The following is a 12,444-nucleotide window of genomic DNA, read 5'->3' on the forward strand; positions in this document are numbered from 1 at the left end:
GCTTTGTAATGATATGTCCTCCGTTTCTCTAAACTCTAAATACTCTGTCCGGGTATGTATTTAGAAAGAATGACCACATTCAATCGAAGCTGTGCTCGCCTCCCTTCAGGCTGAACCGATTACAGGTTGTGATCTCATGCCTAGTTGTACTTCAGAACCAGACATAAATCAGCAAGATCGAACCCGGAAGTACGGCATACTTGGTAAGCATAATCTAGATAAAACGATAGCCACACACGTACCCGTGTATACTTGTGCGTAACACGTATGGTTTTACAATGCATGAGCACTAGATATAGGCTAAGAATTATTGATTCTTCCTTGTTTGTTGTTGCTAACATTTCTGTTATGGTTTTGCTGTTTGATTTAAAATGTTTAATCCCTCAACCTACATTATAATTTGTAATACATTTGTGAAACAGAAAAACTGGAACATTAGGCTTTCAAGTAAATACTATTTGAATAGAGATATTGCTCACTTTCTCCTTTGGAAATAAATCAATGTCTAACAATCTTATTACAAATCTATGCCAAAAAAGAGGTTAACGAATTAGGAGACACGAGTAGAACTTGGCACAAGTCAGAATTCTTTAGGACCTCCTTTTTCTTTTCTTTTTACTGTGTTAACATTACGACCTGCTAAATCACTTTCTTTTCCTAACTTAGACTGAAGCACGCGAGAGAGATGACTATTCATGCTTGTATTTGGAACTCGATCGTAGTGTCTGCAGATAAAGAACAAAAGAAAAAACTTAGTCTGAATGATAATGTTGTTAGACACATTTTCTTTCCTAAAATGCACTTAAACGTTAGATAGCCTCTCAGAGGTTTTTAACATGACAGTGGAAAAATTAGGAAGGTTATAAACACTCAAATAGTGATTCTAAATTATCGCATATTTCTAAGGTGGTACCATCGTATGACAGACTCACGGGATAACTGGCTGTGGTCTCATGAGAAGTTGTGGGGTCCACTTAAATGAGCAGACATAAATCAGCAATATTGAACCCGATAATAAAGCATGCTTGGCGCATGATAAATGGTATTCGCACAAGTATCTTAATTTATTTTTCATTGCTTTGTTCGGTCTTACGAATGCAAAATTCTTTCGACATGCCTCTCATTCACTTTCCTTTTCTACTCATACTGATACTATATTTCGGTTAGTCCCTGTTGATGTGTTTACCTCTTTGTGTTTTTGTTGCTGTTAGGCAGACAACGATCATGGCAATGTTTCATCAAATCAGCAGCCAGAATCTGGAGTGTCCTATCTGCCTGGAACTTTTCAACCAACCTAAATCACTGATATGTTCTCACACCTTCTGCAAAGACTGTCTGGAAAGTATCTTTCAAACTCTGCCAAACCAACAAACTATAGCATGCCCTGTGTGCAGGGGGGAAACGCCCTTACCCAGTGGAGGTGTGAGTAAGTTACAAACAAACGTACCCCTAAGTTCTCTCGTGGACGAAGTGAAAACCAAGAGTCCAACATGTTCAGTTTGTGAGATGGACGAAAAGCCACCAGCTGTGTCATACTGTCAGGACTGTGGGAAATATATGTGTAAAGCCTGCGAGAAAAGCCACTCTACCTGGACACCGTTCTCCATCCACACAATAGTAGCCATGAGCGAGGTGTTCTCAGGGAAAGTTTCCATCAAGAGGCGACGGAAATGTAAGAAACACCCTCATGAGGATAAAGACTGTTTCTGCCCTAATTGCCGAGAGTACACGTGCAGTAAATGCTGGATGCTGAAGCATTTGCAAGAAGGACACAAGCTGGAAGAGGCAGCTATCCATGAAGAAAAACTAATGAGAAATATCGACGAGTTGAAAGAAAGAACAAAATCAAAGAAAACAACAGTTGAAACCCATATCGAGTTCATAGAGACACAACGTAATGAAATAAAAACTATGCTGAGAAAGCTCAATGATGACATCGACAAGACGTACGAGGAATACATGAAACTACTGTCAGCCAGAAGAGAGGCCCTGAAATGTCAAGTGAAACGATTGTCTGAAAAATTTGAGAAGGAATTACAAACTATGGAGGAAGAGAGTCGGCAATCAGTCAATCAAATGGACGCTATGGAAGAGCTGGTTAATAACGGCATGAAGGTACCGCTGGAGAAAGACGCGTTGTTTGCGCACGACACCCTGTGCGAGAACTTGGAGAGCTTTCTTGGACGAGATGATCCTGACGACCAATCAGCGAGAGGTGTGACAGAACGTGCTCAGAAGATTTCATTCCGTAGATACGTGAAGGTCAATGAACTTTGCCTTGGAGACCTGAAAAGGTGGGATGCCAAAGCAGACGTAGAGCTCCCAGTCAAAGACAGCATGAACTGTATGACTCGTGCACGAGACGGTAAGATGATGGTGGTGGGATCGGGTCATGGTGGAACCCATTTCTACTCCCCTGATGGTGAGTTACAGCAGACCGTGTTGAAGAATGTCTGTGTTGGTAACATTGTATTTCTGTCTGACGGTCGAAGTGTTGTACGTTGTTCACACTACAATATGTCACTCTACACTCCACAGTGGGAGAAGCTTGACGTCACATTCAAGACGATGAGTTATGATGAAGGAGGTCATGGTGGTATCTGTGTGGATAGAGATGATAATATCTACGTAGGTTATGAGATGGCCAAGAAGGTGCAGGTATTTACCCCACAGGGAGGTAAGACAGTCAGGGAAATATCGTGTGATGGACACATGCCTTTGCAATTATTCTCCTGTCATACTACGGGGAAACTGATTCTGACAGACACATTAGAAGTTGTGTGCCTTGATGGTAATGGGAAGAAGGAGAATGTCTTGGAGGAGGAGGGTACGTCTCCCTGGCCAGCTGTTTGTCGAGATGATTCGGTCATTGTAGCCTGGTTGAAGCACGAAGAGGGTCTCGTCAGTATCGATCGATACACGAGAGATTTGGCGCACATGCACAATATCATCACTGATTTCAAGATACAAAAACCAGAGAAAAGAATTTGGTACTTTCTACAAGAGTTTGAGAGTGGTGAGATAGCTCTCTGCACTGCAGATAGACTCTACATATTTCAATCGCTATCATGTCAAATTTAAATCTCGCAATCGACGTTATTAATTTTGCTTCCACATTTCTTTGGAAGAAATAATCCATATAGAGATGACATATCTGAATGGTAATACATTAACACTCAAATTTTATGGCTATTGGTTTTACATGTACCCCACCTACCTTCATGAATGATCATTCATATATATTTTTCATACTGTTGCTAGGTATTTCGAGAGGTACAAGTAATGATAGGATGATTAATATTTCCAGAAGTCAATATTTAGTAACATCTCATGTTTCCTGATGTAATTTCTCATTACATAAAGCTATAATTCTTTTTTTCCCCCGGGCATGACATTGTTTTGTTTTGTTTTTATTCAACATGTAATAGGGTATATGTCTGTTTTATGCCATGCTGAAGTATGAATACAAACTGTGAAATTATGGAATGGTGTATACAGACCACATTGACATGTACATTATATGGTATGATGAAATATATATATATATATATATATATATATATATATATATATATATATATAATGAATACGCCTATATATAATAAGGTTTGTAAAAGATGCTCTAAAACATGAATGTACAAATTTTCTTTACATTACGATGTTGAACGTAGCGTTTCCTCCCTTTAAGTAGGCATATCTTTCAAAGGGATCGTATAGTTTTGGTTGAGAATTAACTTCAGATTTTTATTATTTTGTGGTGATAGTGGAAACCTCTTATGAAATATGAAAGAGCATGTAATTCCATTAGGATTTCAACGTTCATTTGATGAAAATTGAATTTGAAATGGCTGAGATATAAAAAAAAACCCAAAAGAGAGTGATCCTAATAAAGTGTGGGACCCACATTTTAATTTTTATTACGATCGTTTTGTTTTAGTTTGTTTTTGGATGTTTAGGCTATTCCAAACCCGATTTTCATCAAATTAACTTTGAATTCCTCTTTAATTATGCTATGTATTATTTCATTTTTTTTTTATCTTGCAAAAAACAAAACAAAAAAAAAAACAGTTAAAGCCCAGTTATCATCTCCACCAATACTGTACCATTCTTAGTTGAGGAATTTCGTAGCAGAAATTTCCATTGTGTCATGCTGGCTATATGCTGGCAGTTTTATAAAGAACGTTTGTATCCCACCTCCCTCCCCCCCCCCCCCCCCACCTCCCTCTCTCTCTCTCTCTCTCTCTCCGTCTCTCTCTCTCTCTCTCTCTCTCTCTCTGTTGTCACTTGTTCATGTATATAATTGTGTGTGAATTTTGAGAGTGAACTTATGTTTTCGCAAAACACAGTGTCTGAGAAATTGTACTTGCATTTCAAGCCTTTTATTCGATACTAAAATACACACAGTGTACTACAAGTACGCACACCCATCAGTAATAATGTCGAGGTTTACCATGTACTTAAAGGACCAGTTGACCTTTGGGAACATTGATTTATAAAAAAAGTTCAAGATATCACATTTGATGCATATGTGTAGGTTTGTTTTATCACAAAACATCTTACCACGTAAAAGTTATGCAATGAAGCCTAAAATGTAAGGAGATATCAGTATTTTTCTCATTAACCGTAACTGTAGACTGTTAAGTCTGGAAGCATATCTTTATAACCATTGTTCACATTTTGTACATTTAACAATACATAGCATCGATTATACAGATTCAAATATTTACAGTGGTTGTTTCTATCCTTAACTCACATTTTAGAACTATTTTAAAGCAGTAATGCGTGGTTTTTGTTTCTTCTGCAAATGGTAAATTATGCCTTTAACAAGCTCTATACGGTGGACCGTTGACGTTAACTATTGTACCAATTATTGTATAAGTTCCAAAGTAGCCACCATTAGAAGGATTTCAGTGTCTACACCATGTAGACGTGTCATTTCGTGAAATACAAGGTAATATTATGCAATAATAATAATAATAATAATGAAAAGGTCTCATTCACCCAGGGCATAGCCTCTTCAGTGTTGCCAGTGCTCTGCCAGAGGGTTCTGCTATTATTATCATCCTAGTTGTGTTCCACCCCGGGTACCCATTTATACACCTGGGTCGAGAGGGACGTGGTGGGTAAAGATATCTTGTCCAAGGACGTAGGCACTACGCGGAAATCGAACTCGGTTTCTTCGAACGGGAGTCGGGAGCCCTATCTACTATGCAACAGCGCAATGATAGTAACAGCTCTACCGTAATACGAAAGGACTACGCGTATCTCCACCTCATAGTGAATCGATTGGAAAGGTGAAATCTTCATTTATGAAGTTCGATTCATTAATGACGAGTGTCATTACTTTGTTCATCATGGTAAAAATTTTAAGATACATTGTATAACATTTGCAGTGTTCGATTAATAAAACCATATGAAGAATACCCGAGGAAATACAATGCTATACTTTTCTCTCTCTGTCCGAACGGTACAACACCACAAAGAAAATGGTGTCAAACATATACTTTAGTGACGTCGCATAATTATTTTGTAAGCTACTCATACTCTTCCTCATCTTGAGGACGATGGAAAATGCCTCGTTCATTGTTACACAAAAACGTGAGAAAAGATATAGTTATAGAATGGAACTTTTTTGATGTTCACTGTTTGTTTGCATATTTCTCGTGTAAAACACAGAAAGAGAATTGAAATGAAACATTTATCTTTTTGTTTTAAGTCAGTGTATTGAAAGAGAAGTGTCCATTAATTCCATACTTCTCGTATTACATGGTGTGGGGAGAGCTACTCAAAACGAGAATGTAGTATAAAAGGATGTGGGTTGAACATGATTATTTCTGATATTTACATATTTTGAAAATGTCTCGAAATATTGTAATGGCAACCGGTGTATACCGAATTATTTGGGAACTATTAAGCCGTTGTGTCACATTGGCAAGATGTTCTCCATGTAAACAATGAATGCACCATGTACAGACAATACATTAGACAAGTACTCCCACTTCTTAAAGGCCGTGTCACACCAGCCTTGCGTGCGACTTGCAAAGAACAATTTTGACTACCCGCAGGTCCCCGTAAATGATCCGCACATGACAGTACCTAGCATGTATCTCAAAAGTAGTCGCCCGGAGGTGCGCACGCATATTTTTTTACCCGCAACCGTGTTTAGGCCCTGTCACACCTTTCCGGGCAAGCCACTCGGGCTTGTTGCGTGTAGGGATTTTCTAGCATATCGGATATTCCTGAGGGCGGAAAAGGATTTGTGCGAGTCAGCGCATGTGTCTTACTTGCTGGACGCGTTATACTTGCGAGTATACTGTGTGACCTTTGTATACCAGTCGCGTGGGGGCTAACAACTCAGTGAAGGAATTCCTCTCATGGAATGGCTGAAATCTCACAGAATTTCATTATCTTGGCTGCATACGGGACTGCGAAGTACCTGCGTGGGAATTGCCTGGGAAGTACTGCCGCTAAGGGTCTCCTACTGGCGTTCTGCATGGACCTCTACGGGCATTCCCTCGACTCACCCGGAAAAAGTTTTGGTCATGCTCAAAACTTGGCTGCGGTTAAATCGGACTTGCGTGAGCACCTCCGGGCAACTACGCGCTAGATACTGTCAGGTGCGGACCAACTGCGGAGAGCTCCGGGGAGTATTTTTGTTTCCCCGCAAGTCAAGCCGCAGAAATTCCCCGTACGGTATGACAAGGCATGAATGAAAATTGCAAACATTCTTGTTCGCCCGCTGAAAATCTTCTACGTGCTGGAAACTACCTCCTCGCCACAAGCCCGCGTAGCTTGCCCGGAATGGTGTGACACGGCCTTAAGGCCGTGTCACACTGCCTTAAGGCCTTACGTGCCTTACGTGCCTTAAGGCCGTGTCACACCTTTCCGGGCAAGCCTTGCGTGCGACTTATGAAGAACAATTTTGACTACCCGGAGGTCCCCGGAATGAGCCGCACGTGACAGTACCTAGCACGTATCTCACTCGTAGTCACCCGGAGGTTGCACGCAAATCTTTTTACCCGCAACCATGTTTAATTTGTATGATGTACTTAAACTAGAAAGACTTAGTGTGCGTTGGAGAAAACACTCAGCATGCATTATGTACCAGATAACCCATAATTTTTGTCCGTCATATTAAAAGCAGTATGTTTCATGTGCGTGAAACCCCATATGTAACGAGATCTGGCAAACATAAACTCAAACTCCCCAACCCAAAACTAATTAAGGTATACGATCTTTGATCTATCGTGGCGCAAAATTATGGAATGACGTAGATATATATGGTAAATTTGTTTCAGTTGAGAGTTTTAAACGTTACTTGAAGACCATTCCAATTGCGTGGGATGCTTTACATTATTGAGTTTATGGCATTTTGATTTGGTATAATGTACGAGATATTATTTTTGTTTAGCTTTTTTTTTTCTCTCTCTCTTCTTTTTTTTTCCTCCCTACCTCTGATTTTTTCCCCTTATTGTTTGAGTTCGTTTTTTCCTTATTATGTACCTCGCGTATACTTATATTTGTTTACTGTTTCAGCTAAATTTGTGTATTTCTTGTACAGTCATTTTTTTCATTTGTTGTTGTTGTTTTTTTTTTTACAACTCTCCCCTATTGAATGTTTTGTGTGTTATTTTTACTTTGGTTGGACCCAAAAACAGCAATTTGCTGAAAGGGCTATCCATCCCACAAGTGGTAAATAAATAAATACAAATACAAAATACTCGCAAGTATAATTTAAGTAGAACGCGTCCAGCAAGTAAGACACATGCGCTGACTCGCTCAAATCCTTTTCCGCCCTCAGGAATGTCCGGTATGCTAGGAAATCCCTACACGTAACAAGCCCGAGTAGCTTGCCCTGAAAGGTGTGACAGGTTGCTGGTAAAAAATATGCGTGCGCACCTCCGGGCGACTACGGTTGAGATACATGCTAGGTACTGTCATGTGCGGATCATCTACGGGGACCTCCGGGTAGTCAAAATTGTTCTTTGCAAGTCGCACGCAAGGCTTGCCCGGAAAGGTGTGACACGGCCTTCAGGCCCTGTCACACCTTTCCGGGCAAGCTATGCAGACTTGTTGCGTGTAGGGATTTTCCAGCATACCGGAAATTTATGAGGGCAAACAAGGATTTGCGCGAGTCAAGGTATATATCTTACTTGCTGAACGCGTTCTATTCTAATCGCGGGTATACTGTGTGACCTTTGTACCAGTTGCGTGGGGGCTGACAACTCAGTGAAGGAATTCCTCTGAAGGAATGGCAGAAGTCCCACGGAATGTCATTATCTTGGCTGCATACGGGGACTGCGAAGTACCTGCGTGGTAGCTGCCTGAGAAGTGCTGCCGCTAAGGGCCTCCTACTGGCGTTCTGCGTAGACCTCTCCGGGCATCCCCGCGACTCACTCGGAAAAAGTTTTGGTCATGCTCATAACTTGGCTGCGGTTAAATCGGACTTGCGTGAGCACCTCCGGGCAACTACGCGCTAGGTACTGTCAGGTGCGGACCAACTGGGGAGAGATCCGGGTAGCAAATTTGTTTCCCCTCTAGTCAAGCCGCAAAACTTCCCCGTCAAATACGGTATGACAAGGCCTTGAGCATGTTCAAAACTTATTCCGAGTGAGTCGTGGGGTTCGCTCGCAGAGGTACACACAGAACACCAGTAGGAGACCCTTACCGGCAGCACCTCACAGGCTACTCCAACGCAGGTACTTCTCAGTACCCATAAGTCGCTCGTAACAGAAAACGGATCGGTTTCAAAGCTCTCAAGCAGGTCACATGTAATGCACGCAATTAGAAGCTAAGTAGCACGCGTCTAGTAGGTAAGAAACAAGTGCGAAAATTGCAAACATTCTTGTTCTCCCGCGGAAAATCTCATCTGGATACTATATACCTCCTCGCAACAAGTCCGCGTAGCTTGCCCGGAAAGGTGTGACACGGCCTTTAATTAATTATTAATTTTAATTGATTTTTTTTTTTACTGTTCTATATTCCACGTTTCAACAAATAAACCATTAACATGACAAGAAACTCCATGAATGAATCGTCGAATGCAACAAGTAAGATAATTAAGACATGTGAAATATGAGGAATCTATACATAAGCATTGCTTGTAGGGTGTAGACTTCCAGAAGCTCAATAATAAGGATGAATTCTTATAGGAAATTCATAGTTGAAAGGAATGACATAATTGTTATGAAAGAAGTGCAAAGTATGCACAAGTATAGAAAACCCACGGAAATAGAAATTATCGTTATAGATGTAGATTTAGAAAGTAAATTTTAGTTTATGTTATTAAAGTAACCATAGTAATTGTTATGATTTTCGAGAGCATTATAAAACGTGTTGAAAATAACTTTCGCTTTGATTTATTCTTATTTGTATTTCATATCAGGGACTTAGAATTTGCACAGGCCTTATGAGACATAATTTTCACGCAAGCTGAAAAAAAAGCAAATAATTAAAAAAAAATTCTGGAGTAAATCAGGTTGCTATAAACGAAGGCAAAGTCCAAAATTGATGTTATGAACGGTGTGTGAACGACCTAGGACGCCATATTACATTCATACTCTAAACACAATCAAACGAAAATAGTTTTCTAAATGAGTTGATCTCAGTTTCCTACTGTGATATACCTTTCCTGATCGTTGCTGTACTCTTTTTACATAACGACGATAACTAACAACCGTAATTCATATGTCGTTCTCTTTCCAATGAATTTGCCAAAGTTACTGTCGCAAGCGTACCTCGCTTTACGAGGCGATACATTACATGATGGACTGTGAGTTTCAGATAGACACTGCACAGTGGGGGAAAACCCGCTGCTATAATATCAGTATAAAGGTCACAGTGACTCTAAAAGGTCATGATAAGCAGAGGTGCTCATTTCATAGCTCCAGACCGTTTTGGGGGTGCTTTGTAATGATATGTCCTCCGTTTCTCTAAACTCTAAATACTCTGTCCGGGTATTTAGAAAGTAAGACCACGTTCAATCGAAGCTGTGCTCGCCTCCCTTCAGGCTGAACCGATTACAGGTTGTGATCTCATGCCCAGATGTACTTCAGAACCAGACATAAATCAGCAAGATCGAACCCGGAAGTACGGCATAATTATTACTTGGTAAGCATAATCTATATAGATAAAACGATAGCCACCCATGCACGTACCCATGTATACTTGTGCGTAACACGTATGGTTTTTGCAATGCATGAGCACTAAATATATTAGGCTTAGAATTGATTCTTCCTTGTTTGTTGTTGCTAACATTTCTGTTATGGTTTTGCTGCTTGATTTAAAATGTTTAATCCCTCAACCTATATAATAATTTGTAATACATTTGTGAAAGAGAAAAACTGGAACATTAGGCTTTCAAGTAAATGCTATTTGAATAGAGATATTGCTCACTTTCTCCTTTGGAAATAAATCATTGTCTAACAATCTTGTTACAAATCAATGCCAAAAAAAAAGAGGTTAACGAATTAGGAGACACGAGTAGAACTTGGCACAAGTCAGAAAACTTCAGGACCTCCTTTTTCTTTTCTTTTTACTGTGTTTACAGTTCGACCTATTAAATCACTTTCTTTTCCTAACTTAGACTGCAGCACGCGAGAGAGATGACTATTCATCCTTGTATTAAACAGAACTCGATCGTAGTGTCTGCAGATAAAGAACAAAATTAGTCTAAAAGATAATGCTGTTAGACACATTTCCTTTCCTCAAATGCACTTTAGCGCTGGATAGCCTCTTAGAAGTTTTTAACATGACAGTGAAAAAATTAGGAAGATTATAAACACAAGGCTGTTGATAATTTGTACACTATATAGCCAATGTAAGATAGCACATTATTATTTCAGCTCGTATGGGGAAAATTGTTAGTAGAGTTACATCTTGGGACGTTTATATCCATAGTGCTTAATGGTAATATCCGTCCCTTCTTCCTTGTTCATTTTCTATGGGGACTTTGGTATCAAGGATGTAATTGCTTTATTCCTCAAAGAATAAATTGTGGAGATTTCATGACCTAAAAGAGAACATTTGCTCAGAAAGAGGAACAACAAGGATGTTGGGTGAGAGCGCCACTCTTTCCCTGCTCTGTCAATATTCTTCCCCCCCCCCCTCTCTCTCTCTATCTCTCTCTCTCTCTCTCTCTCTCTTTGCTCTTTTGTCGGGGGGGGGGGGGGTGAGTCAACTTCTTATAGATAAGTGTATACTCTAATCACAAATGAAAGGATGCTATCCTAGACCTAAATGACGTAAGCATCTCTTTATAAAGTTAGCACAAGACAGCACTGAGTATTCAAGCACAAATAGGGTTATTCACCGATAATGGCTGCAAAGAGAAAAAAAAAGAAGCTATGACGATCAAATCTTTCAAATAGTCTCATTTCTCTCGACACCAAATAAAAATGGCATGTGCATAAACCTAATTATGAGATTAAGTCCACAGTAACTACTTAGGTCACAACTGACTGCCTTCTTCTCTTCTCAGTTACTTTATTCGGTTTTTCTCTGCACCATTTGTTGATACAATTTCTTTAATATCGAAGGCTTTTACACTTTCCTATGAAAATACTGCTTCCGGCTTTGTTTCTCAACTCGTATTTGATTGATCCCGGGATATATTATATTCTGATATTCTCTTTGTACGTGTATGGCAACTCGCTGGAGGACAAAATTTGCGTTATACATAGGGTCATGATTAAATGAGCCATCCCTCAAGAATGGCAGCTCAGATCACCTCATCACATTTTTGTGAGTGCATGGCTATGCTTCTTGTTTGCATCTTTGACTAATGCTCATTTCAGATCTCAAATAGTGATACTAAATTATAGCATATTTCTAAAGTGGTACCATCGTATGACAGACTCACGGGATAACTAGCTGTGGTCTCCTATATATGACGTTGGTTCCACTTAAATGAGCAGGCATAATCAGCAATATTGAACGCTACAAGAAAGCATATTTGGTACTTGATAAACGGTATTCGCACAAGTATCTTAATTTATATTTCATTACCTTGTTCGGTCTTACGAATGCAAAATTCTTTCGACACGCCTCTCATTCACTTTCCTTTTCTATTAATACTGATATTATATTTCAACTAGTCCTTGTTGATGTGTGTTTACCTCTATGTGTTCTTGTTGCTGTTAGGCAGACAACGACCATGGCAATGTTTCATCAAATCAGCAGCGAGAATCTGGAGTGTCCTATCTGCCTGGCACTTTTCAACCAACCTAAATCACTGATATGTTCTCACACCTTCTGCAAGGACTGTCTGGAAAGTATCTTTCAAACTCTGCCAAACCAACAAACTATAGCATGCCCTGTGTGCAGGGGGGAAACGCCCTTACCCAGTGGAGGTGTGAGTAAGTTACAAACAAACGTACCCCTAAGTTCTCTCGTGGACGAAGTGAAAGCCAAAAGTCCAACGTGCACAGTTTGTGAGACGGACGA

General features: G+C 39.9%; 1 protein-coding gene across 1 annotated transcript; it reads left to right on the forward strand.

Annotated features, from left to right (window-relative positions):
• LOC139740352 (E3 ubiquitin-protein ligase TRIM45-like) lies at positions 1-12,228 on the forward strand. The gene is made up of 3 exons (XM_071650945.1): positions 1-203; positions 1,212-2,901; positions 12,142-12,228. Exons 2-3 carry the CDS (start codon positions 1,225-1,227, stop codon positions 12,226-12,228), a joined length of 1,764 nt encoding a protein of 587 aa, XP_071507046.1. The 5' UTR covers positions 1-203; positions 1,212-1,224.
• Positions 12,229-12,444: the final 216 nt, after the last annotated feature.

This window comes from Diadema antillarum, unplaced genomic scaffold (genome assembly GCF_040938485.1).
Source record: "Diadema antillarum isolate AM-2024a unplaced genomic scaffold, OU_Dant_1.0 seq00000847_RagTag, whole genome shotgun sequence".
Lineage (NCBI taxonomy): Eukaryota > Metazoa > Echinodermata > Echinoidea > Diadematoida > Diadematidae > Diadema > Diadema antillarum.